At 42.7% G+C, this 25,567-nt stretch overlaps 9 protein-coding genes across 9 annotated transcripts; 5 read left to right on the top strand and 4 right to left on the bottom strand.

The window, feature by feature from the left end:
• Positions 1-838: 838 nt before the first annotated feature.
• Bfra_005738 (uncharacterized protein) lies at positions 839-2,519 on the bottom strand (the record flags this gene model as incomplete). The annotated part of the gene is made up of 2 exons (XM_037336115.1): positions 839-2,216; positions 2,269-2,519. 2 exons carry the CDS (start codon positions 2,517-2,519, stop codon positions 839-841), a joined length of 1,629 nt encoding a protein of 542 aa, XP_037191325.1.
• Positions 2,520-3,019: 500 nt separating this feature from the next.
• On the bottom strand, positions 3,020-4,287 carry Bfra_005737 (putative cyclin b1 interacting protein 1 protein; the record flags this gene model as incomplete). Its single annotated transcript, XM_037336114.1, has 5 exons — positions 3,020-3,111; positions 3,165-3,449; positions 3,512-3,907; positions 3,963-4,084; positions 4,133-4,287. 5 exons carry the CDS (start codon positions 4,285-4,287, stop codon positions 3,020-3,022), a joined length of 1,050 nt encoding a protein of 349 aa, XP_037191324.1.
• A 1,273-nt stretch (positions 4,288-5,560) lies between these two features.
• Positions 5,561-7,896, top strand: Bfra_005736 (putative carboxylesterase family protein; the record flags this gene model as incomplete). The annotated part of the gene is made up of 11 exons (XM_037336113.1): positions 5,561-5,885; positions 5,941-6,037; positions 6,091-6,149; positions 6,197-6,476; positions 6,544-6,667; positions 6,792-7,016; positions 7,072-7,139; positions 7,197-7,254; positions 7,325-7,373; positions 7,450-7,497; positions 7,559-7,896. 11 exons carry the CDS (start codon positions 5,561-5,563, stop codon positions 7,894-7,896), a joined length of 1,671 nt encoding a protein of 556 aa, XP_037191323.1.
• A 663-nt stretch (positions 7,897-8,559) lies between these two features.
• Positions 8,560-10,647, top strand: Bfra_005735 (putative glucose dehydrogenase protein; the record flags this gene model as incomplete). Its single annotated transcript, XM_037336112.1, has 4 exons — positions 8,560-8,740; positions 8,880-9,161; positions 9,327-10,389; positions 10,443-10,647. 4 exons carry the CDS (start codon positions 8,560-8,562, stop codon positions 10,645-10,647), a joined length of 1,731 nt encoding a protein of 576 aa, XP_037191322.1.
• Positions 10,648-11,569: 922 nt separating this feature from the next.
• On the top strand, positions 11,570-12,844 carry Bfra_005734 (uncharacterized protein; the record flags this gene model as incomplete). The annotated part of the gene is made up of 5 exons (XM_037336111.1): positions 11,570-11,608; positions 11,707-12,241; positions 12,321-12,404; positions 12,455-12,596; positions 12,649-12,844. The coding sequence occupies 5 exons, from the start codon at positions 11,570-11,572 to the stop codon at positions 12,842-12,844; spliced, it is 996 nt and encodes a 331-aa protein (XP_037191321.1).
• Positions 12,845-13,943: 1,099 nt separating this feature from the next.
• On the bottom strand, positions 13,944-15,036 carry Bfra_005733 (putative ribose 5-phosphate isomerase a protein; the record flags this gene model as incomplete). Its single annotated transcript, XM_037336110.1, has 2 exons — positions 13,944-14,410; positions 14,469-15,036. 2 exons carry the CDS (start codon positions 15,034-15,036, stop codon positions 13,944-13,946), a joined length of 1,035 nt encoding a protein of 344 aa, XP_037191320.1.
• Positions 15,037-15,756: 720 nt separating this feature from the next.
• Positions 15,757-17,558, top strand: Bfra_005732 (putative nedd8-activating enzyme e1 regulatory subunit protein; the record flags this gene model as incomplete). The annotated part of the gene is made up of 5 exons (XM_037336109.1): positions 15,757-15,949; positions 15,996-16,165; positions 16,221-16,790; positions 16,846-17,152; positions 17,209-17,558. 5 exons carry the CDS (start codon positions 15,757-15,759, stop codon positions 17,556-17,558), a joined length of 1,590 nt encoding a protein of 529 aa, XP_037191319.1.
• Positions 17,559-19,326: 1,768 nt separating this feature from the next.
• Bfra_005731 (putative fungal specific transcription factor protein) lies at positions 19,327-21,775 on the bottom strand (the record flags this gene model as incomplete). Its single annotated transcript, XM_037336108.1, has 4 exons — positions 19,327-20,220; positions 20,271-21,357; positions 21,408-21,648; positions 21,736-21,775. The coding sequence occupies 4 exons, from the start codon at positions 21,773-21,775 to the stop codon at positions 19,327-19,329; spliced, it is 2,262 nt and encodes a 753-aa protein (XP_037191318.1).
• A 14-nt stretch (positions 21,776-21,789) lies between these two features.
• Positions 21,790-22,210, top strand: Bfra_005730 (uncharacterized protein; the record flags this gene model as incomplete). Its single annotated transcript, XM_037336107.1, has 2 exons — positions 21,790-21,847; positions 22,080-22,210. 2 exons carry the CDS (start codon positions 21,790-21,792, stop codon positions 22,208-22,210), a joined length of 189 nt encoding a protein of 62 aa, XP_037191317.1.
• Between the last annotated feature and the right edge of the window lie 3,357 nt (positions 22,211-25,567).

Raw genomic sequence — 25,567 nt, 5'->3', positions numbered from 1 at the left:
TATCACAAATGACAGAAAACAGACATTCTCTTTGAAAAAATTGAGAACAAAGAAATGTCAGACTCAAAGCTCTATTCATTTCTTTGTTTTATCTCGCAAAGCTCTTGCAGTACAACATCCATCAATTAACTCACTACAGGCTGAATTTACGAGGTCTCTACCTCGAAACTAGTAGATTGATTGTGATAGATTTGCTAAGTCATATTTCTTATGCTGGATTGCCTCGAACATGATGTTTCAAGATGATTTATTAACAGCATGTCTTGATTTCTAAATACGAACTAATAGTATTACCATCGAACATATCATAATCTCAAGGCATACTAAAAGAGAAGTCCTTGAATTTGGAAAACAAAACCCAATCCTTCATACACTATTGAAACAGACACTGTGGATTTGGGCTACTTATTCAAACTCTCTACTCTCCCAAAGTATACTTACTATATACACTTATTTACAACTCAATCCCTGCCGTCTAATTTTTCTTACTCATTAGTTATCATTATCACATTTTCTATCCGGTTTCAAAAGAATCAATGTTCATTTTATATTTTTGTGCCATAATCTTGCAAAGTTTTTGTTTCTACACTGAAGAGTCTCCGGCCAGCGGATATTTCAAAGCAAATAAAGAAAAATCATGTCTCGTGAATAAATTGTAAAAGTCAGAAGATGGGACAAACTGTAAAGCAAGAAGTCGTAAAGCATATCTCGTTACCTCGTACCAGGTTTATTTGTCTTCCTTAACTTTTCCTTGTTTCGTGTCCAACCATTTTTCACCTACCTTTTATTCCTCTGCCCAAGACCTCTGTCAAGGGTTTGATCTTCTTTTCTCATCTTCTCAAGCACAGCTACCAGAGCAATCACCCAATCTGAAACTCGCCAACTCCGTTCCTTCGAAAACTCTCCCGGAGCATCTTCTTCTCTTCTTGTCTTCCTTCGCAAAGTCTGTCAACCTCAAATCCGGCACACTGCACCATTCCCATGTAGCCAAACTCGGACACCAATCTAGACTTGCGGACGCAGCTGAGCTAAGTGTAAAAGATGGAGAAATGGAGATGCGGGGAACGGTAGGACAAAAGAGAGTCTTATTGAGGGTGAATGTAGGGCTCGGTAGAATTGGGAATTCGGAGGTGCCTGGGAGTTCGGTTGGAGATTCGAGAATGATTGGGAGCTCAACCAGAATCGGAGAATCGCTTTTTGATGGAATTTCCTCGCAAACCTCAAGATCTGAATAATCCTCTGGTACAGGGAGCTCCAGGATTTGCGCTGCTGTCATCCAGCCTGTGCAATTATTAGAGGATAATGGCATCGGTGAGCTGTCGAGCGAAGGAGTCGTTGACGATGAGGATGAAGCGAGAAGTTTGACTACATTGAACTTTGCTTCATCCGAATTGCTCCAGCTTTCAGTCCATTCCGATGATCGTTGTAATATTGTTCGCTTTGAAAAATTGGCCTGGAGGGTTTCGGCTAATGCTGTGGATGCATCTGCGAGGTTGATTGCGAGTTCAACATTTTTTTCAAGCATGACGACCTTCTTGGACTCTTCAGCTGAGTGTTTGAGTGCAATCTGGAGTTCGTTTTCGAGAGACTCAACCTTTTTCGATTCTCTCTCGAACAACATCTTAAAGTGTTCTGCAAAGGCTTTTTGTTGGCTTGGAGCAGCACGGGCCGCGCGGAACTTTCGCACCTCTTCCTCAAGTTGTTCGTTCTTGTCTTTGAGTTGATGAATATCTTCTTCAAGTTGTCGGTCCATGTTTTCGACTTCTTGGACTGCGTTGCTGAGCTTGATATAGGCCTTGTGTGTTTTTTCCGCGTAGATTTTCCAAGCCTGCGTTTCGTTCAAGGTTGCTTGTGCTTCTCTGGTGAACATGGGGGGTGTTCTGACTGAACGGTGTGGTTTGATTAAAGGATCGACTTTCCTACCTTCTACAGTGGTTGCTGTCAATTTAGGAAGCTTAATAGTGAGACATGGGGGCAAGCTATTTTGAAGACACAATGAGGATTGTGAATTTGGACTTGGCGATTCGAGCTCACTTACGTTGACCGGATTCGAGCTGAGTGGAAGGCATGGCATTCTAGGAGCTACTGGTAACTCATGATATCTAAACATCTGCACCGGTTGGCCATCAACAATTTTTGCGACGTTGAAAGGTTCAGCCGCTATTATTTGCCTAATCTTAGTCGAACTACGTCCCCGGAAAGCCATTATAGTGGTCCTAATTGGAGTGGGGATTCTCCGCATGATTTTCCTCTTCATGACAACTATACGCCTTGTATGTTGACGATGAAGCCCAAAGTATTTCTGGAGACGATTTTTGGTTGGCGACATTGACCCGGTGTCCGACTTCTCCAAGATCAAGATCTATTGAGGCGCGTAGAGAATCTGATATGGGATATTGACATTCCGGTGCCGAGCTACTTGTCGCCTGCGACACATATTGTGGCACGGAAGTATTGATTCTGAGACTCTCTATTCCTGATATGCGTCTGACCATTCTTGGACAAAACGATTCATCCATGATATTAGTTTCGCCTACCTATTGTCTTGATTTTTCGAGAGGTGGATGATCAAGATTCTTTAAGATTTTGTAGTGTTCACTTACTATCAGGATGGGTTATTTGAAATGGCTGTTGAGAGATGCAGATTGAGAGAGATTATGGAGAATTTGCGAGCAATTCCAAGAATGCATTATGTATAACCGTGAACTTTGACTGTTCAACCTCTGTTCCCAAAAGTACGATTATAGATATTTTGTATTTCATTGTCAAACAAAGATATTGAGGGAACAATGTAAACAAAGGTACTACCAAGTGTCTCAAATTCCAACAAAGAAAAATCCAGTGGATAATTTTGCGCTGGGAATTGAGAAAGAAAGCTCATGTAATAAAATATAGCTCTGTATTATTTCTAACTCGCAGCTAGATTGTAGACTTGATAGTATAGTCGCATCAGAAATCATTGAATCTAGTTTGATCAGCAAAGACATGATTGATTTGAATAGCAATATCAGTAACCACATCAATAGTAGTTACTCCCACCACGAGAAATTGAGGGGGTTCCAAGCCCTGAGTCACGACTAAAAGGAAGGTTTGAGCCAGATCTCTGCGCTACTGTAGGAAAGTTAGCATAACCTGTAAAAGTTGTTCGGAACAGATAAATATACCTGATCGACCACTTGGTCTAGAAAAGCCTGATGCTAAAGATGCTCCTGGATTTCCGACTTTTAGACCTGCTCGCATACCATAGCCTACAAAACCGGACGGTTGACCAGAATTAACATTAATACTTGACAGTGGAGTTCGACGAGGGGTAGCTCGTCCATGGGGTAAAGGTAAAGGTGTTCCAGCCATATGGCTTTGTATATTGTTTATGCCGATGCTTGTAGGAGGAAAATTGCTGGATGCTAAAGGCTGCCGATGAGAAGAAGGAGTCGCCGGAACATGGTTATCTGTAATATTCTTCGTAAGTAATTCAGGGTTGAATTTGAGTAACGACAAGATGCTTTCTTACATTTCTGAGACACACGACTTTGCCCTTGGCTACCAATAGTATCTAACTCGCTACTATGTCGTCTTCTTTGAGGTGGGGGCGGCATGGTTGAGTCGTGAAAACCGTCAGTACGATTCAGTCCACCGGTCTGGTGATTTGCGTAAAGAGGTGGTCTGTGTTCATTTGTGCCTGGATTGTCCGTAAAGCGATTGTCCGTGAAGCGATTGCCATTTGACGTTGCTTGTAGTGTATCATCAACTGCATTCGAAGCGGCAGTCTGAACTTGATCCAACATTCCTCTACGCTTTATTTTATCGTAAAGTTCTTGAGTCTGAAGTAACTTCTTATTTCTCTCTCTGAGATCATGATGGAGCTCCTCATTCTTTCTTCTCAAAGCATCATTGTCCGAATTTATCCCTACATGAGTGTTTAGTATTCAGTTAGGAATGAAGAAAACCATGTAGAATCCCACCCTGCACTTTATTGCGAAGGTTCGATATCTCGCTGTTTGCATCATGTATTATCTTGTCCATCTGAAAATTCAGCGTTGAATACTTGTCTGTCAAACTTTTGGCAAGGTATTCTTGATAAACACTTCAAGTTCGTCAGTAAAGCTTGTAACATTAGACTTCAGGTACAAACATCTCTTGAGTTGTTTGATATGCCCAAAAACTTAAGGCTCGGCCTGCACACTCCATTATGACACTTGGATTGAGTCCACTCAACACGCTCGTCTTATAGTCTTCACTCGGGGTTAAATTTGTAACAACAACATCGTCGGGATTTGGTAAGTGCATATCGCATGCGGGACATGTTGTCCGTCGATTCTCCCGTGGGCTTGTTGAAAGCTGGGATTGATTTGCACACTCGATGCAAAAAACATGACTATAAAGAATAAGTAATGAAAATTTAGGATGAAATTGTGAATATGAAATGTGAGACCGGAAACCAATGGAAGACGAACCTACAGGTAGTGACCACTGCATGATCTTTCAACTCTTTCCTGCATTTCAATGCATTACAGCGAAGAATAAACTCCATTTCTTTTGTGCATACACAGTCACCGAACGAGGCTCCTTGTCAGAGCTATTCTTCTTCGTCACCTACATTAAATGCTCATAGTCATCTTGATAATTGTAGTTTTTAATCTCCAGTCAAAAGCAGCAGTTGATGAGATAGATTGTCTTGTTCCAATACAGACAAGTCTTGGTCGATAGAATTGATGAACGTGATATTTTGAGTTCGAAGAAAACGGGCCGAGCCGAACGGAGAATACATTAAGTGAAATCTTATTCTTGGGCGGTCAAAAGTGGCACAAAAGTTTACCCCACAATTTCTGTAAGCTGCCAGTGACAAGTGATACACAGCAAAGGCTCAAAAATAGGTTTCGTGTTCCGATATCAAATGCGATGGAGCTGTATACTTATATTCTCTGGTCATACCGGATGTTTATACTCGCAATTACTCAGGAGGATATACTCCATCAAAAGTTGATAGCATGCCAAGTCTCTCACCAATGCCCTGGTGCATGCAGCATGAGCATGGGATCATTTTGGTGCATCTTCATCCGGGGTACGTCCGGTATGCATGGGAATAGTTTCTCCGTGAAACCCTTGTATAGGCCATCAAAAGTGACATGTAGGATGGAGGAATGGTGGGATGGTCGCATATCTTATGACAAGTTCGAATTCTTCCATTGGAAGAGTACCAATCAAGTATTGGGATTCATTTTCGAGGTACAACCTCTGGGTGTTTGGTCGGCAAGTCAATATACATTTAGCAAAAAGGGAATACTTCAATGACCTCAACTGACTGCGCGGATGATTTGATCCTAGTAGTGGATAATCTTACTGTATGATTCTACACCTGGTACTTGTATTGAAATCATTGCCTCCCATTTTTACAAACTCATGATTGGCAAATCATTTATCTCAATGGAAATTATAGTGCAGGTGCCAAGGTTTTCCAAATAGCATAAGTTCACCAAATCTGTCAATCATGTTTCCCATTTTGATTGAAAGAAATTTGTCGCTGTTTTGGAATCCAGACTAGTTTCAATAGTACTACAAGATGCGGTTGCAAAAGTTTCGTTCTTTGCTGGCCGTTCTGTCCACAAGTATCCTTCTTCCACCATCTGTGTTAGGAATCAATACTACTTCCCCTACTGTAACTGTCACCAATGGTTCATATATTGGGAAATACGTCCCTGAATGGCAGCAAGACCAATTTCTGGGGATACCTTATGCTATTCCACCCTTGGGAGATCTCAGATTTGCTAGACCAAAGTCCTTGAACACTTCGTTCACTGGATATCGAGATGCAACACATTATGGTTATAGTTGTTACCAATATGGCACAACGTTCAATCTTTCTGAGGACTGCCTCACTCTCAATGGTATAGTCATCAGTCAAGAACACGCTGGGTAATTGCTAAATACTGCGCAATCTAGTTATAAGGCCAGCGGGGACTACACCTGACAGCAACTTGCCTGTCTTGATTTGGATATTCGGCGGTGGATTCTATACTGGAGCGACAGCAGATCCCCAGTCAGTATTCTGAGGGTATTTTAGATGTTAACTACATTTCTAATAACTCCCAGGTACAATCTTTCTGGCATCACACATGTCGGGCAACAAACTGGGCAATCTATTATTACAGGTAATATTTACACGCATTTTTGTTCAAAACATCTCTAACTTTGGTAGTGTCCATGGACTATCGTCTTGGAGTGTGGGGCTTTCTCCAAACACCTCAAGTCCTTGCTGAAGGTGGCTCGAATGCTGGACTACTTGATCAAAGACTAGCATTGAGATGGATAAAGGAGAATATTGCATCTTTCGGCGGAGATCCGAGAAGAATTACGGTCTGGGGAGAATCCGCTGGCGGTCAAAGCATTAGTTATCATCTGTATTCTTACGACGGCAGAGATGATGATTTGTTCCAAGCAGCAATAATCGAATCTGGAAGCCCCACTGGGGCTAGTTTGTATGCAATCATTTGTTTTTCAAAATCCCAGCCCTCCTGCTTTAGCTCACGTTCTAACCCGTTATAGGAACCCCCTCGGTTACTATACGGTACCAACCGAGAATCTAACTCGAGCCACCGGTTGTTGGACATCTACCAACAAACTCGCTTGTCTACGAAGTCTGACTTCAGATCAGCTATGGAAAGCACAAGTCAGCCAACAATGGAATCCCATGGCAAGTCACACCTTTTCTTCACTTAAGCATTTGCAGTCTCAAAGTCAACTTCGATACTCACACAATCAAATATTTTCAAACAACACTAACTTTACTTCAGGTCGATGGTGATTTTTTAACTGACTACCCCAGTAGCCTCACACCCCAAGGAAAATTCATCAAGATTCCTCTTCTAATTGGAGCTAATAGCGATGAAGGAACTAGTTTTGGTGTTGCCGGGCTAGATAATGAGACAGCCATTTTCAACAATTTACTAGTATACCGGGCTTCAAATGCTTATGCACTATCACCGCCAACTGCTAGAAAGTTGCTTGAGCTTTATCCTGTATGTTATTTGAAGTGGTCGATCAAGTACACAATAGCAAAACTGACAGTGACAGAATGATCCTGCAAATGAACCTCCACATTACATTACCAATGCGACAATCTTCCCGTCCAAGGGACTACAGTGAGTTAGCCTGAGATGTGAATACTCTTGCCCACTCCGTACTAATGCCAGAACTAGATGGAGACGTAGTGCCGCTATCGCAGGAGATCTGGTTATGATATCCGGTCGTCGAAAGGTAAACATACGCTTTTGTCAATCCTATTTTCTCGGTAGTACCAGCTTCTAACTCAAGGCTTCTTATCTAGCTGTGCGAAATCTACGCCGCTGCCTCTCAATCAGTATATAGCTATCGCTGTAAGTCTCATCCCCGAAACCTGCATCCCCCCCCACGTTATATTCTTGCAAAACTAACCTTCTTCCCACCCACCAGTCGATACATTTCTCTGGAATGCTGCGGTAACCGATGGAGCAAAGCATTGTAAGTCTCGCCACCGTTTCCCCTGTTCTTCTATTACAATCACACAGCTAATATCCCCAAGTCGTAAATGTCGTCTTTTCCTTTCAAAACATTTCGGGCGCTCTCGGTCCCCTCCCGCAATACCAATCTTATCTCGATTTGTCAAAAAATATCGGTAAAGCTTATATCTCTTTTGTGAATTATCATGATCCAAATCTTTTGTCCAACAGCTCGTTATCCACTATCTCAAATGGTACGAGTATCAACCCAAACCTTCCATATTGGCCACTTTATAATAAAGATGCGCCGAAAAATATGGTGTTGAACAGCAACAAGACATTTATAGAAGATGATACATGGAGGAAGGAGGGGATCGACTTTATTAACTGGGGTGGTGTCGATAGAGAGTTGTGGTCTTGAGGCCGTGTGAGGAAGAAAGCAAAGTGGATTAATAAGAGGATAAAGCATTCAAGTGAAGATACGAATAAAATGAAAGATACGATTTGAAATTAGTATTTCAAGACCTGCGTGAATCAAAATATCATGGGAGTGTACAATAACGAAATACGAACAAAGCGAATTATTCACAAACTTCAGAGAGGGTATATCTTTATCTTGATGATAAGTCGACTACCCTGTTTTGGACCACCACTTACCATCAAAATCTCGAGAAATGGTGTTTATAACTTACTTCTCTATTGATATAATGTAATTGAATTATGTATATGAAGTCACAATGTAAATTTAAACTTATTCTAGAAGTTTTTCATTATTAATGTTTTTGGACAATTGTCGTAAGCGCCTTCTTATTTGAAGGCGAGTCTAGGATCGCCGTTACAAATATTATGACAGTCACGATAATTCTCTCACTTCTCATTGCATGACACGTTCATTTCTATGTTTTGTGAATCTTATATGTATTGAAAATCATCTCTGAATCTCTAGAGCTGTTTAATGTGTTCTTTTTTTATTTATTTAATGCTCTATGGACGAAAATCCTGGCTCTCATTTATACCAAGACTCGACATGCTCGTATCTTCAATATTTTTATTCTGCTTCAATGCCCAAGTGAGGCTTACTCAAATGCATTTGCCGGAAAAGGACTTTCCTGCAGATATATCTCGAATTACGGCTACAGATGACACTACTTGGGCGGGAAATGCTGACGCCGATGGCTCCGATGATAATATATCATCTCATAATGAGGAAGTTGTGAACAGAATGCCTGGGATTGTGCATGATGACCAACAGTTGGAATTGACAAGTGACATGTAACCTCATTTGACTGTCAGCTTCATGATTGGTCGACTGATGCATGCTCCATTAACAATTTACGATATAAGTAAAGCAACAACTCACGATACGAGCCTGACGTCAACTAAGTCAATATCAAACCATGACAGACACATCGGATTATCATTATATTATAATCGGTGGTGGAATCGCTGGCACGGTGTTAGCATCTCGCCTTCATGCAAGCCATCCTCAGTTGTCTATCCTACTCATAGAAGCAGGACCAGACGCCTCCAACAATCCCTTGGTGACTGACTCAGCGAATGGGCCTTTTCTCGTAGGATCAGAGTTAGATTGGGGATATTCCACAGTTCCTCAACGTCATTTGAATAACAGAGTCTTGCCCAATAGCGCTGGGAAAGTTCTAGGAGGAGGATCAGCTATCAATGCAGGTCAGTCCACATTCTTAACGCATGATGAATAAGCACATTCAGATTCTAAATTTCAATCAAGGCGGATGGATACGTGGTGATGCAAATGACTACAACGCATGGGGAAAGCTAGTCGATGATCCCGATGGAGCTATGAAGGGCTCCTTCCGTACTTTCGTCGGACAGAGAATTATCACAAACCGGGACTGGAAACCCAGCACGGCTACGAAGGACCTATTTATACGCAATCAGTATCGTCTACTGGTCGGGAATATCCCTTGCGTGAAAAGATTCGAAAAGCATGGGAATCTCTCGGTATAAACTATAACGAAGATGCCAACTCTGGGTCACCACAGGGACTAGGCGAGCTTGTTGAAAATCGCAAGGATGGGCAAAGACAGATTGCTAACACTGTATTTTCCCTTACCGGCATTCAAGTCATGACATCTACCCTAGTAACACGTATAATCTTTGACAACCTAGAAACACCACCTAAGGCGGCGGCCGTTGAACTTTCAGACGGCCGCAAGATTTCTGCCACAAATGAAATAATTATCTCTGCAGGTGCATACCGCACTCCACAGATTCTGCTACTATCTGGGATTGGGCTATTCGAAGAATTAACCAAGCATGGTATTCAGCCGCTTGTCGATTCGCCTCACGTCGGACAGAATCTGCATGATCACATGTCAGTATCTCAATGGTGGAAATTGAAAAATCCAGAAGCAGGATATGCTCTAGGATCCCCCTTATTCAACAACCCCAGTTTTGCCAAAGGAACACCCCTTGATTGGCTCGTCACACTTCCAGTTCCTCATGATGGACTTAAGGCCGCTTTGGCTACGGATGAAGGAACGGTAGATGACCTCCATCCACTTTTAACGCCAGCTCGCTCTCATATAGAATGCTTTACTGTATATGTTGGGACAAACAGATCTGATCCCGTGATACCTATGAATGGAAGTCATATCACCACAGTCGTGTTTGGCGGTCTTCCAACTTCGCGAGGAAGCGTTACATTGGCATCTACTGACCCAAATGCGGCACCGGTCATTGATCCTAACTACTTTTCAACAGAAGCTGATCGATATGTATTACGCACAGGAATGAGGAAGATAATGGAAGCTATGTTAAGCACTACGGAGGGAAAAGCTATAATAGAAACAGAAACCGTAGCAGCTGGAGAGAAGCCTTTGGACTGGAAGGCCCAGGATGCGGAAATTGATAAACGCATCAAAGCACGCGGAAAGTATGTGTTACCCTCCTCTATTCAAACCAAATCCATACTGATATCTTTCAAAGGACGGTATATCATGCTGCCGGAACTGCTGCAATGGGTAAAGTCGTCGACAGCAGTTTGTGTGTATATGGAGTGCAAGGACTACGCGTCGTTGATGCTAGTGTGATTCCATTGCCAATCGCGGCTCATTATCAAGCTTGTATTTATGCTCTTGCTGAGCAGGCAGCTGAGATTATTGGGAACAGCTCTTTACTTGCTTCGGAGTAGATGATCTCTCGGTTATTTGGTGGGGTAAAGAATCGGAAATTTAATATATGTCTCGCCATTTTTGGTTACAATATTCGCTGATGGGTAAAATTGAAAAGTAGCGCTATTTCGAGGCTTGAGGCATTGCGTTAAAAAGTATCGCAGTCTAAGTTACCTATCATGTGAACTATCAAGTCGTTTCGTTTTGAATGGTCATTGAATGCTAGAATTACTGTGATAATGTGATTGTATTGGTTTGCTAAAATCTTCACCTCATGAGATGAACTAGCCCAAGCAAATAGTTCCATAAATTCGTTATATTTTGCGGGATATAAAGCAGGCAGTTAACTCGCTCATCTAAAGCGGTTCTTTTCACTATTGGATTGTCAATATCGACGCTGACATCTGCCAAGAAACACAAAGAAAGCTACAACGCCTCAACATTGGACAGTGATCAGCTCTTGATATACAAGCAACATATAAAGTTCGTGTAATGCTTTCCGGAAACGTCTGCATTTACTATCGAAGTCAGTAACTAGACTACCGTTTTCCAGTACCTGCTACTGTAATCTCACCATGCTCTGCACCTCCTGCCAAAACATCTCATTCGTTCCCTTGCAGCAGACTGGCATTACTTTCCAAGAAGATGCGACTGAAGAAATACGAGCCGCGTACTCTATCCATCGATTCTTCTTCCGTCGTTTGTTAGGATGGGACAACTTTCGACCCGACTGCCAGCTTTGCAAATTAATGACTACTCGACTCCGTTGCAGTGTGAATAGATCCTCGAGTAACAAACTATCTGCAGCTCTAGATCTAACGGTCTTGGATGTAAAAGATTACTTGTTGTGGAACTCACTCGGTCGGTGGACGCGAGTGATATTATCACAGAAAGGAGAAATTTCCAAATCGAGTGATGGTCGTAATTTCGTGAAAATTAACGATGGAAGCAATTGGTCTGGGTCATTCAATGTTCACTTTGGTGATTTATCGGTGGTGATGGACTTAAATAAACTTTTCGGTTCGTGATATCTTGCTTCCAACAGTGTTCTTTGGCTGATTTCCATATATATCGACGAGAATCCCAGTATTGCGCCGCGTCTCGTAGAACCAAAAGGACAGACCGTCGCCTATGCTGCTTTGAGTTATTGTTGGGGCAAAAATGGTCAATTACGATTGAAGAAAGTGAACCATGTTCAGTTTTTGAACGCTCTTCCTGTTCAAATGCTTTCCAAGACTACTCAAGACGCCATTAGAGTTACTCGAGCACTGTCGATCAAATATCTTTGGGTAGATGCTTTGTGCATTATCCAAGATTCAGCCGAAGACAAGTCGAGAGGGCTTGCTGTAATGGGTGACTTTTACTCTCGGTCCGTCATTGCGATTGGTGCTGCCAATGGTGACCATGCAGACGCTGGACTTTTTGCGAAGCGCGCCCCACATCAGCAACGACCCTGTCCTATCTATGAAATAGAAGACAATTGTACTAGAACTCAGATATTCGCTGAACTCCCTCGAGACGATGAACAGGGAACAATACTGGACAGTCGTGGGTGGATTTTCCAGGAAGAAGTGCTTTCAGCTCGAACTCTCAAGTTTTGTTCTGATGGTCTTCGTTGGTCTTGTGTTACTTTATCTGCCACAGAAGCTACACCAAATGGCAATTCGCATCCATCCAATAGACTGAATTATAGGCTTAAAACTTGGGTTCATTGTCCAGAATGGAAGCCACAGTGAATTAATACCTTGGATCCGAAACGACGATATTCTCAAGACTGGTATGAAGCTGTAGCGAGCTTCACTGTTCGGAATTTGACATATCACGCAGACAAGCTACCTGCACTTACTGGTATTGCAACTCAAATCCATAATATTCATAAGTATGACCATCTTGCTGGTCTGTGGAAGCAAGACCTAGAGTATGGCTTGCTATGGTATGTTGCTTCTCAGCCCAATATGAGTAGTGGAAAGTATGAATTCCCATCTTCGTTGGGCCAAGAATACTATACTTTTGTTCCGAAGAAAGGTAGAAGCATACCAAAAAGCCGCCTCATCTGTAGCAGAAGGAATGAATCAGCTATCAATCGGTAACGTTGCCACGCACACGCCATTCTTGAGGAATGTGTCCATTAGCTCATCAGGAACAGCCCAGCACCTGAAAGCGGCACTTCCTAATCTCCGAAAGGGAGACGAAGTCAAAGCCAAGTCGCCATCATAGTCATGGACTTCTCTGGAGCATGAGAAGATAAACTTTCTGTACAGTCACTCGGGATTGAAACCGTCCGGAGGCCCGCTAAGCCACTGTCTCGAAGTTGACTGTCCGCATCCAGACGAAGGGAATGTATTTACACAAACATTGCCCGGTCATATGATTCTGACAGGTCACTTGAAGCGAGCTCAAGTACACTTTGACAATTACGGCTACGATACCAGTATCTGGTACCAAACGTGTCTGCGGGTCACTGGCCGGGAACTCTCGTGCAATTGAAGACCATCGCTTCTGGTGAAGGCGAAATAATTGGATTCATCGCGTTAGACTCAGACACAGTAGCTAGCGGCCTAAGGGTAAACAGTTTGGCTATTTTATTGATGCGAGAAGACGACAAAGATTCGTCGAATATGAGCATGGCAAGGAACGGAAAATTGGGTTACTATAGTTCAAACAAGGTTCCATTGACGCTCGCTCGTCTGCCTGATGGCAATGATTCATTCAATCGTTGAACTAAACGATACCTGACGAGTTTGGCGCTTCAGCAAGTGTTGGATGTCAACAACTTAACCATTTTCCGGAGAGTTGGATTGTGTCAATTGTACAGAGAATTTTGGACGGATGAGCTGAAATATTCGAGCAAGCAAAAAATGAATCTTATGGTTGTTTAGGTGTCGATTTGACCTACCCATGTTACTACTGTTGTCTGGTATCAAATCTTGTCAAAATTACATTTGAACAAGCTTCAAAGTATTGGGCATACGAAGAGAAGCTAGAGCGGAGGGAGAAGCTCACCACATGAGAAACTTTGAACTGCATTCTGATTCTTGTATTGGCCCAATCATCTGCGAATGCCAGTTGCAGACTTTAGAAAGACTACATTTTGACAAGCAGTAAACAATTGTCTTTCTCCTTGACAGGAAATTGAGTCTCATTTGACGAAGGGAACCAAAACAAGAATCCCATGATCGCCTGATATCTCTTAAAGTGCGAATGTGAAAGCAAAATTTCAATTAATCAAGGGAATAGCTCGCTAACCACCTATATCAGTGTTATTTATCATCCTAAAGCTCTCCGCTCCACTTCTCCTTATAGATTTAACAAGAAATCAAGGTCTCGACTTCACCCCGTGTTCTGTAGCAGTGCGGACCTCAACATTTCCATCCTCCATACCGAAATATGCAGCCACTGGCTTCTGTCCACCACCCTCTTCTCCAGCATTGGCAACCTGGGCGCCATTTCTACCATGGAAAAGACCAGTCTCGAGTACACCCACTATTCTCTTTAATCTTCTTCCAAGGGTGTGTACCTCCCAAGTGCCGTTTTCTCCATCCCCCTTATCATTGCCCTTCAAATCTGAATGAATCAGAAGTCTTGGGAAAGGCGCGTCGATGATCCACATGCCGTTATCTGTAACTACTGGCCCAGCTTTTGCACTTCCGCCTTGTCTGATTTTTGGGTCCGGAGAGCCGAGCGTAATTAGAATTCTTTTAATGGTTGGAGCGGCTAATGGTGCAATCTCGATTGGAATAGCTTTCCAAGAAGTGAGGAGACGAGGTTGGAGCTTTCGGTAATCTACGCATTGTTAATTTGAGTCAAAGTCGCAAACATATTACCCAAATGCTTCACTGACCTGCTACACATACGAACTTCTTGGAAGAAGTTGCAACCAACTTTTCTTGGAAAAGACAAGCTCCACCTCCTTTTATACAGTTGAGATCTTCGTCAATTTCGTCTGCTCCATCAAATGCAACATCAAGACTTTCACGCTTTCCCTTCAAACCTAGATCTTGTAGACCCGTAGAAACATCGAAAGCAGCATCTCCACTCAGATGAAGAGGTTCAACAACTACTGGAGGCAAAGAATCGATGCTTCCTAAAGGCAGACCTGCTTCAATAATCAATTGTTTACTTTGATCGCCAGTGGGAACAAAGATCATCTTTGAAGTGATATCTCGACCTTTAGCAGCGATAGCTTCCACTACGTAAACCACAGTACTACCCGATCCAATTCCGACGTATTTGTAAGAAGGGTCGAAGTGATCTTCAACTGCTTTGTATGCAGCTCGACGTTTCGAGGCCTCTACAGGGGAAAGGTTTGCGTAATCATAAGTGTGAGGAGTAGCATTTTCGGCGGCTGGAACTGTCGGATTTGAGGAGGCCGCGGATTGACCGGGAACAGCTGGATTGTTGGAAGCCATTGGGTTCGTATAATGCTGCTTAGATATGCTCGAAAAACTGCTTCTAGATATATTCAAAAATTGTGGAAATATGCGATATATACTGCGGGAATGAGCCGTAGTGGGACAAACACCTGCGAATGAACGATTTGTGGAGATTGTAGAGTTCTTGAGTCCAGCTGAACGTACACTCGAACGTACAATCGAATGAGACAATGTATGAGAGCGAAAGAGTCGGAAAGCAAGATTGTGAGAATTTATTTCCATCAATACTCGGGTTAGGAAATGTAAGATCTTATTTTGGAATTCAAAGAGAGTGATGAAATAGTAATAATTTTATTACGTGCCCAAATTGGTGGGGTCAGCTTAGCCAAGTGGGATGGCCCGACTAGATTTTTGGATAAATTCATGCGACATTGCTGAATAAGATGACGCTCCGATCCGAATGGAAGAGTGTTCGGAGTGAAAGCTCGGTGAATACAGCCTTGAGGAGTTTCACCGGAGTGAGCGGACGCTAAGATAAGAGCTCGACTATCTGCTTGCACGTGCCGATAAGAGCAACAATTCTTAGATAAGCAAGGCTTCTGCTACAGTCCAGTGTTGGTTGATTAGATTTATTACTGTATCATATCTACCATACACACTCATACATTTTCAGGATATTTAGGGAAGCTCTTGACTGTTACCCTTGCAGATCCGATACTATACACTCTCTATCTTTCCAATCTGTGGCCGTAAACAATGACGGAGATAATCATGGACCAGAACCCTCCTATTCTTCAGGGCCCTTCCGACAAGGAGAAGAAATATGATCGACAACTACGATTATGGGCAGCTTCTGGACAGGCAGCCCTTGAGAATGCCAATTTGTTACTATTAAATTCTGGTTCTGGCACAGTTGGTGTTGAGACTTTAAAGAATTTAGTTCTTCCAGGTATGTGACAAGCCGATGGAAATATGCAGTCAGCTAACGGCAATAGGCATTGGAAAATTTACAATTGCGGACGAACAACTCGTTAATGAGGCTGATTTGGGCGTCAATTTCTTCCTTGATGAAGAGAGTTTGGGAAAATCAAGGGCAGAACAATGTGTGAAACTTCTACAAGAGCTCAATCCAGATGTGAAGGGAGACTGGTTTCCAAAACTCAAGGTAAACCTGCGAGTCTACTTGTTTACCATGAAATATGCTGACAGAATATATGCAGAACGATAAACTAGACCAATTGTTTACGGAAAACCATGAAGAAAGATATACATTAATAATATATTCATTTCCAATCGACCCTAGAATCCTCGCACTTGCAGAGAAATACAGCGCATCGCACAAAGTGCCTCTCGTCAGCATACACTCTGCAGGCTTTTATTCATATTTTAAAACACATCTACCAGGAAACTTCCCTATTGTTGATACTCACCCAGATTCAACCGCAACAACAGATTTACGACTTTTAAAGCCATGGCCAGAACTTTCGAATTTCGCAGCAGATCTGACTAAAGACATCGACACTCTTAGTGATCATGAGCATGGCCACATACCTTACTTAGTCCTGCTCTTGCATTTCCTGGCAAAATGGAAAGAAGAAAATGGCTCATATCCGAGCTCCTATAAAGACAAAACAGCGTTCAGGACGACTGTTACAAATGGCACAAGAAGAAATAATGCCGAGGGTGGAGAGGAGAACTTCGATGAAGCTGTTGCAGCTGTTATGAAGAACATATCCGTACAAGATCTGAGAAGTTCCGTGAAGGAAGTCTTCGAATACCCACCAACCGAGGTATGATGAAGATGACCCAATCGAGCGAGTGTAATGCTAACTAGCTTGACTCTAGGCAGAATCCAATTCTGATTTTTGGATCATCGCTGATGCTGTGAAAAAATTTCATGAGAAGCATAATGAGCTTCCACTTCCGGGATCAGTTCCGGACATGAAGGCTCAATCTAGTACATACGTACGACTTCAGAACATTTATAAAGCAAAAGCTCGACAAGACATTCAGGAAATACTAGAGACTATCCGGGCACATGCACGCGGTAATGAGATTAAAGCAGAAGAAGTAGAGGTGTTCTGCAAGAATGCTGCTTTCATCAAGCTTATCCGAGGCTCGGATCCGACAACAGATCTACAAAAAATAGCAAGTATGATAACCGTGTATACTTCCTGCTCAAGAGCTCGCGAATTAACGTGTTGATAGATTCGGAATCTGAAAATGATGCAAACGCTCCTCTCACGATGATGCCATTATCAAACTTCCCTATTTACTTGGCTCTTCACGCAACTGCTCATGTACCAGCAGCTACTTCATCTGAGATCTTAGCCCAAATCGACAAAGAAGTGCCGAATGTATCCTCTAATCCACGTGTCAAGAAAGTTGCTGAAGAAGTATCACGAGCCAAAGGAGGTGAATTACACAACATTTCTTCGTTGACTGGGGGTATGGTTGCACAAGAAATCATCAAAATTATCACTAAACAGTATGTACCGATCGACAACACATGCATATTTGATGGTATCACGAGTAGGGCACAAGTTTTGAGGATCTAATCGGATAAAGTCTGCCTAATCTGAGGCTAGCGAATAGGGGTGTTTCGCGAAAGGTTATGAGAGCATATGATCCGGTAATGGGAATGACATGCATATGGAGATGTGGAGGAATAGATAAGATTAACGAAGATTTGCGAGTGTCATCCGGCCATGGCTAAGCAATCATGATACCACGATCAGTTAAATACCAAATCAATATACACTATAACGTTTTCGAGATTTTCAAAGAGTGGCGTTTCAAAGGCGTGATAATCATACATCTAAATCACGCGGATCAAAATGAAGCCAAAGATTTAATATCTTACGAGTCGCACCACATTCATGCATGCAGAAGATCATGAGATAAGCATGGAGTGCATTTTTGTTACTATACAAGGCGGTTCTTTTTGGTGATACATCTGCCGTGCAGTTCTAACACAGTTAGTACGACATTTCCGCATTCGCTTGCTGGCTTGCTTACTGGACTTGATGGTCTACTTACATACGTAGTCTTAGTAAAAACGTTTTACACGACAGAAGATTTCAGAACACCACTTCGCTATTGCTGGAGGGGAATGTAGGATAATATGTGGGATTGTCCTGAATTCTCCGTAGATGTGGGGTTCGGATGCAACAGGGAGGGAAAATTTGGTAGCGAGGATAGGTCGATAGTGTTTTGTGTGAGGGTGTGGATGGGGATGTGAGTGTGGGTGTGGGCTGGACCATTGGATGAGGTGGGGGATTTTCATTGGGGTTGTGCAGATGAGTTGTGAGGGAGGCTTGGTTTTGGGATCGACGGGATGGGATGGGCTGGGCTGGGATTGTTTCGTGGGTATGGATGCGGGGAAGCCAGGAGAGTCCTAGGTAAGAGGAGTTAAAACCACTTGGAAAGAAGGAGAGGAGAGAAAGAAACAGTGTAAGGAGTTTCGGCCCGAGATTCCGTATGATATTCATCTTTTACTTAGTGAGTAATAGAGGCGAATCTTGAATGTAAATTAGGACGTTTTATCAAAAATATTAGGTAGATTTCCCCGCACTCGCAATGTCGAAATTGTAGCAGTTCTTCAAGAAATAAATACATATCAACGCACCTGATCTTGAGCACAAAATCTCTCTTCATATTAATTGTGATGTGGCTTATAATCTTCGAATGCTGATTCTAGATGTTGACAACAGCTCGCTAATAATAAATAAGGTTACCCCTCACGCTCAGAGTATCTTGATTCTTGGGAGCTGAATGAAGGACTGGCGATTTTACTATTTGGGAACGGTGAGCATGAAATTAGCCGTGGGTTTAGATATTACTGCATCCCTTTCTCGATTTAGATGAACCCCGAGTTTAGCGGGGTGTGATGCATGGAAGCGAAAGTAACTGTGGCTTCTAGGTATGTAGAGGTTTACTTTGGATAGATATGTAGGTGCTAGGTATAGAGATTTGCATGCCGAGGTACATTCAATACTAGCTTTTGAGATCAAGAATGGGTTCGAAAAGGTACGAGGTTTGTCATCTCTTGTAGTTGAATTTTGCATATCCATGTGTGCTTGAAAATCGTATCGTCAAATCATATATTGCTATAGTGGTATCATATCATATCGTATCATATCTTTTACAAAAGCGTAACTTCATATCCCATACGCAAACAAAGATGTAACTTCCCATCCGCAGCTATTCATAATCCATCAAGTTTTCTCGCTACCCTAAATAAGATGCCCAAATGATCTCCCATGATGATGAGACCAGCTCTTGTGTGGACGGCAGAATGTCCTACCTCAATCGCGAACCTATCGGTCATTGATGGATGATATATGGTCCTTCGAATTGTGCCATTCCAGAATCATCATACTGCATTGGCAAACCATCATAAGGCATATCCAATCCATCCGGCAAATTTCCCCATAACATGCCATCCAGGTCCCATATCCCCCCATTATCAAGCATCATTAGTTGTTCTTCTCCCATAATCTCAACCTGCTGCAACATATCACTATCCATATAATGTCTCCCATCTATCCCCCCCATTCGATTCAAATCATCTGTCATGTGGCTCAACCCCGGACTCGATTGTCTAGTCAGAGGTCGCTTACTGACTTCATAGACCTTGCTCACCACTTCTCTGCTTCGTCTAGCAGCCAAAGACCAATCAGCCATACCATCAAATGCTTCGAGCACAACTTCAATCTGTGATTGCCAAATCCGAACGAGATTTGTGTTCCATGATTCCCAGAATATACTGACAAGTGGAATCATGGATGCTTGATACATGAACCACACACCATTCCATCCTAGCATTTGATTTGGAGTCCATTCACGTGCTATATCTTCAATGGTTTCTTGAGCAATTGTACGACATGTTCGGACGGCTGTAAGTTCTTCCTTGGTGGGTGAAATTCCTTGATTACCTCTATTCGCAAGATTCAGAAGAACAGGTCTATAAAGCACCATGCGAAGATTCTGATATCTCCATTTCATGACACATCGAGCCGTATGAATTGATTCTGGACAAGGTTCTGTAGAGCGTAAGATCCAAGGAAGATTGTCATACCATTCAACGAGCTGTCTGTCGAGATTTGCAAGGTCGTCAGTTCGGAGAAGTGGAGTCTGAGCAAGAGCGTCCTGAATTTGTGTGGCAACTTTACAAAATTTGATGTTCTCCATTAGGGGAGTAATATTCATATTTTGATTCTAGGATAACATTAGCTATGAACAAGTAAATTGGAACGGGATTTACAAACAGTGCTCATCGTTGATTCGGGAGGCTGCATGGTAATAGCAGGGCCCCAGCGACCCATGGAAGGTCTTCCTAATGTCGTAGACGCCCATGTATCAAGACAGAATAAACTCCACCACGTTCTTCGTCTCTGTTCTGCAATCAAATTGCTCTCAACGCTGTTCTCATGCATACTTTCACGATGTAAGCCCATTGCACAAGCCATTCTTAAAGCAGCTCCACAGATAGCATTGGCCGTGTTTGGACGATTGATGTAGTGAAGATAAAAACCTCCCATCAATGAAAGAGCTTGTAGTGTTTCCAAATGCCCACTACCGAAAGAATCAATTCCTAGGTGGTCTTTCGCTTGATTGTAGTAATTGATATGGTTGTGATCGTCTGATTTGCTTGCGACAATACTTCCCATTGCAAATACCATGTTTAACAGACCAAGCCACGGGGCATCTTGACGTCGCCCACTCAAAAAGTCGGCTCTAAACGTAGGTTCATCAAGCATTGGTACAAATATTTGTACTCTGTTAAAATATGCATCAATAAGAGTCTGGCCATTAGATGACCATGAGATCGCCTGTAAATCTTTGGCAGAGCTTCCTGATCGCGGCGTGGGATAGTTACTACTTGCTGAAATTTGCTTATTGTTAGAAGGTGCCAGAAAGAGAGATCGTAGTTTCGGTGCTACCTTGAGCATAACCAAAAGTGCGGCTTTAATTGAAGTCGCACCTAAGTACGACGACTGTCTATCAACTGAGAGAGACAAAGCATTTACATCATCCGCCTCTGTAGGTATTGGATCTCGATTTCTTCTTTCCTCATCCCATTCAATATCTTGATTTGGTATCTGTTCGAGATTTGCTAGGCTCCTATCTTCGTCCGACCCAGAGTTCAAGGGTGATCTATACTCCTGTGATATTGGAGAGGTATTTGAAGCAGATGGGGATGTATTCGAGAGCGCACTTCGCGGGGACCGGTCGATGAGGGCAACGAGTTCGTTTCGCGACAACGGCAACAATTGTTGCACTTCTTGATCCGGATAAAGTCGCCGTAAAACGGTACGACATTCGTCTAGGGATTGAGAGAGAGTATCAAGGGTTCTACTTCAATCAGTACTTTAAAGCAGCATTTGGAAGCACAATCATCGTACTTTCGAGATGGAATTACTCTCTGTCTATGTTTATCGTAGTAACATGGTTTGGGAGAACGACATCCAACACATTGCCCACAAGGCTGTCGGCCGTCGCATCGAATTTTACGACGTTTACATTCTGCACATGCGTGTGGAGTTGTAATTCGTTTTGTTACTCCATTCGTCGTCGGCTTGGGGGTATTTACAACTATTGATTGTTCTGTGCTTAAAGTTTCGCGGGGTGGCGCCAGTCCTTGAACTAATACAACGTTGGAACAATGATCAGCATGGGACTTTCTTACTCCACTCGGTAATTCGGATGTCTTCTTTTTGAATATATACTTACAAGTATGAAACATCTTTGTTGAACCAATTGATGAAGGCATGAAACTGGGTGCCGATGTCCGAAGGACAATATCCGACCTACCTCAATAGAATTCGATTTGGATCGGATTGGGGTCTGGGATAAGTTGCGAATTGATTACAGCAAGTGCAGCTTTATCAACTCAATATGAAATATGACAAAAATATGTCGATAATAGTATCTCCTTGGCCTCTGAGCTGAGAAATCGCATGTGCGTGAGTTGATGGTAAGACGTTCAAGAACGCTGGAGGTACGGGGAATGACTGCAGTGTTTCCGGTAAACTTCAATTCGTAAAATACTGGCAAACCAACGGTCACGGATGAAGGCGCCGACGTCGTTTTTGGGGGAAAGCTGACATTCGCTGACGGCAGCAGGACTCTTCTTTTGGCCGAAATCCTTGATATATTGGATATATTGCAATATTATATCTGCCACGGTGTAGTTGTGAAACGTTGAAAGCTTCCTGGCGTCGTTTAATGCAACCGTGGGGCTTGTAAGTATTCTGGCCACAACATATATGAATATGCAGATCCTCACGAGGAACATGAGCTGATTTCCTCCTTACTGGATCTCGTGCTTGGAAGGTACTCCAAGTTCCAAACCTCTTCCTGCATTGACAGGGAAACGAAAATTGGGATAGTCTTTGTAGGATACTCAATTAGGTCTTAATGAAGAATCATATGCTTGGATTCTATGTCAGATTGACATTTTCTGTTGGTGTTCAGCAATAAAAGTCGTTGTAGATCTGTTGGACACGAGGGTTGATGATCCCTCCAGTTTTGTATAGCTTTGAGGATCGAAGACTATATTAGACCATTCAGACCTGTCGTACTACGGGGAAAGTACTCTACTTGTCAAATTTCATCTGATCTTTCTTTTTTCCGCCTCCACGATCCCATTTTCCCCCAGCAATTTCCCCACACGGTTCCTGTACTACGCTTGGCCAATTAACACGTCGAAAAGCAAGTATAACGCAGCAGTCCCAATCTCGGATAGGCGGAGAAAACTTGGGGAAGTTGATTGGGGACAAGAATGGGGGTGAGTGGGGAAGTTGACTAGGATTTAGAGAAATATCGGAAAATCTATTTGGCGATTTTATTTACCTTGAAGTCTGGAACCATATATTTCAATACACATCCTCATATCAAAAGACTCTTCTCTTTCAACCCAAAGTCTAATCCATTGTACTTCTTGACGAAAAAGATCACGGCAGGAAAAGGGGCAACACAATCATCAATCCACACATCAAGCAACCTCCCACACCAAAATTAAGCTCAAGAGCTGCAAAAATTATCTCAACACGTGTCAGGAATCCTCGCCGTGGATTTCTCGTCTCCAAACTTTCACTGCGCCAGAGTCTCGGACTCTGTAGAATGGCTTGTTGGCTTACCTACCACAACTAAAATACTTCTCAGCAACGACTCAACTCATTTATGGTAGGTTCAGACTGCATCCCATATTTGATCACGTACGGAGAGTCTGCATTTCATGCAGTACAGGAAGTCTTTTTAACAATTGCTTAGACAATCCGAGACCCTGGAAGAGGTAAGCCAAGGTCAGTCATCTCAAGGACGTTGCAGCCTTCCTGCAGTAATTCGCCGAATCTACAAGCTGCAGTTGCGGCAGCGCGACGAGCTAAAAACATATAAAATTATCGAACTTCAGCTATGATTCTCAACGGCACAAAGCCGCGTCCTGACTGCACGTCCTTTCCGCGGCGTATCAAGCATGACATATTCGTCTTTGAAGCTTACATTTTGTCTTCGCCGATGATCTAGTATCCACGCATTCTTTTTCTCATACAACGGCCGGAAGAACCATTCGGAGATCCCAAGACTTTCATTGTCACGTTCTCCAACTTGATAGCCGAGTAGATTTCCTAATCAAGACTTACGAGCAGCAGATACCCGGTCGATTTATGTTCCCTCCCGTGACATGGGTAAGGATATACTTTCGCGAAACGCGGGGTGATTGCCAGTAAGTATTGAAATCCGGTCTCCCAAAATCTTACACAGGTTCCCCGCCTAGCGATTGTGGGGAAATGTGATGAATTCGGAAAAAATCGCAATATATGTAACTTAAACTTGGAGGGTATTCCCGGTACATAGTTGTGAGCCGCGTTCATTATGCCGAACCGATAATTAGTGTGTAACGGCGGCTGAGTATAGGCACTTCAGCCGAGTCCCGCTTTGAATGGTTATTGGTTGTAGATCTACATGCTGGCGTCACTTTGAAAAATATATCGTTCGTATTGTGGTATTGCCAGCTCATATATATGTGTGTTGGGGCTCTATAGTTTCTGATTGGGCGCCTGACTACACGAAGGGGCTTAAAGTATTTCCCGAATTGACTTGGTGCACCAGCCGCTGCTACCATTATATTGAATCGGTAGTAATGGTTCCGCCATATATCTTATAGCTGTAAGAGTTGATGTTAGGTCGCCGGTACTCACCCAGGAATTGAGATATATCGTATGAGAGGGAATAGAAGATGATCGTCGTGAATCTACCAAGTAGCCATCAGAACAGAGATCTGCATAGCCAGCTCTGCATTTGTTCCCATATCCACCCCGGTTCATATGTTGAAGAATGAAGTATTTCCCTCGGAAGGTTCCTTTACTGTGTGACCCAGCCAAGCTGATTGATCTGACACAGCTTTGGCAGTTGGGCTGATTTGACACTGGGATTTATAATAGGATTGGTCATCGTGGACATGTAGATTGACTTACGTGTTCTAGAAGCAGTGCGTCATCTAGATTAAGATTCTCGGGGGGGGAGTAAGCTTTACAGCATCAGGTTCGGGGATTTTCTCTGCTTCTATGCAAGACGTTTCCGCAAATAGTATCATGGGTGGTGCCTCGTAGGGACATCTTTTTCGCTCTCCTGCATGACGCATATGAACTCCATCCAAAGGCTTCTAGGTCCTCAACTACCAAATTAGGCATCAGTGCCGCCCCCAAAAATTCATCAAGGCTGTTTACGAGCCCGCTATCATTGATCCTTGTTGTGAATCATAATCGAAAGCTAATGGGTCATGGTCAAGATCGATAAATTTGGTCGGTTCATTGTGTGGAGTGTTGTCAAATAGGTGTCAACACGATTATTATGCACGCCATCTGCAGAAGTGTCTCCACCTCTCAAATCGTTTTAGGAATCTGTCGTCATGAGTTTGCGAGACGTCACGGACATTTTGATAAGTAGATAAAATACATTGGTAGATATATTTACCAGGTTTGCGGCTATTCTTGAATAGTTTAACACTACCGAAACACATCACGCTATATCATTCTTGCAATGCCACAAAAGGGTTTGTAGTAGCCTCCGGTTGGGAGGTGCATCATGCATAAAATTTCCATTTTCCCAGTCTCAAGAATTGCCTAAGTTATTATGCATTGAGAAATACCAGCTTGTACTTGCACGCTTTTCGATTTCGATACCTCCATAACTATTTCCTGATTTGATTACATAGCTTTTGATACGAAGATTGAAGCACTTGTAGCATGTCTTTTGGTAAGTATGATGTCATCACTGTTCTCATCAACATCGTGGGTTCATTCCATCACACCTAATTTCAGATATTGACTCTCGTCTAATCGTCGCTAGCAATCATGCGACGGTTCTTTAGAAATACAAATTCGCAGAATATTCTCTATGAAGATTTTGAGAGAAGGACATATTTGGGTTTATTGGGATACGAGGAATAGATGACGAGATCTTTGTTTGAATTGATATCTTTAGGCACATAACAACAATATTGGCTCTTAGCTTTGATTTAACAGGCGTCTTATTAGCCAAACATTCCATATCAAGATTG

This window comes from Botrytis fragariae (assembly GCF_013461495.1).
Source record: "Botrytis fragariae strain BVB16 chromosome Unknown tig00000075, whole genome shotgun sequence".
Taxonomy (NCBI): domain Eukaryota; kingdom Fungi; phylum Ascomycota; class Leotiomycetes; order Helotiales; family Sclerotiniaceae; genus Botrytis; species Botrytis fragariae.
The sequence above is the reverse complement of the archived record's forward strand: the minus strand, read 5'-3'. Positions and strand labels throughout refer to the sequence as shown.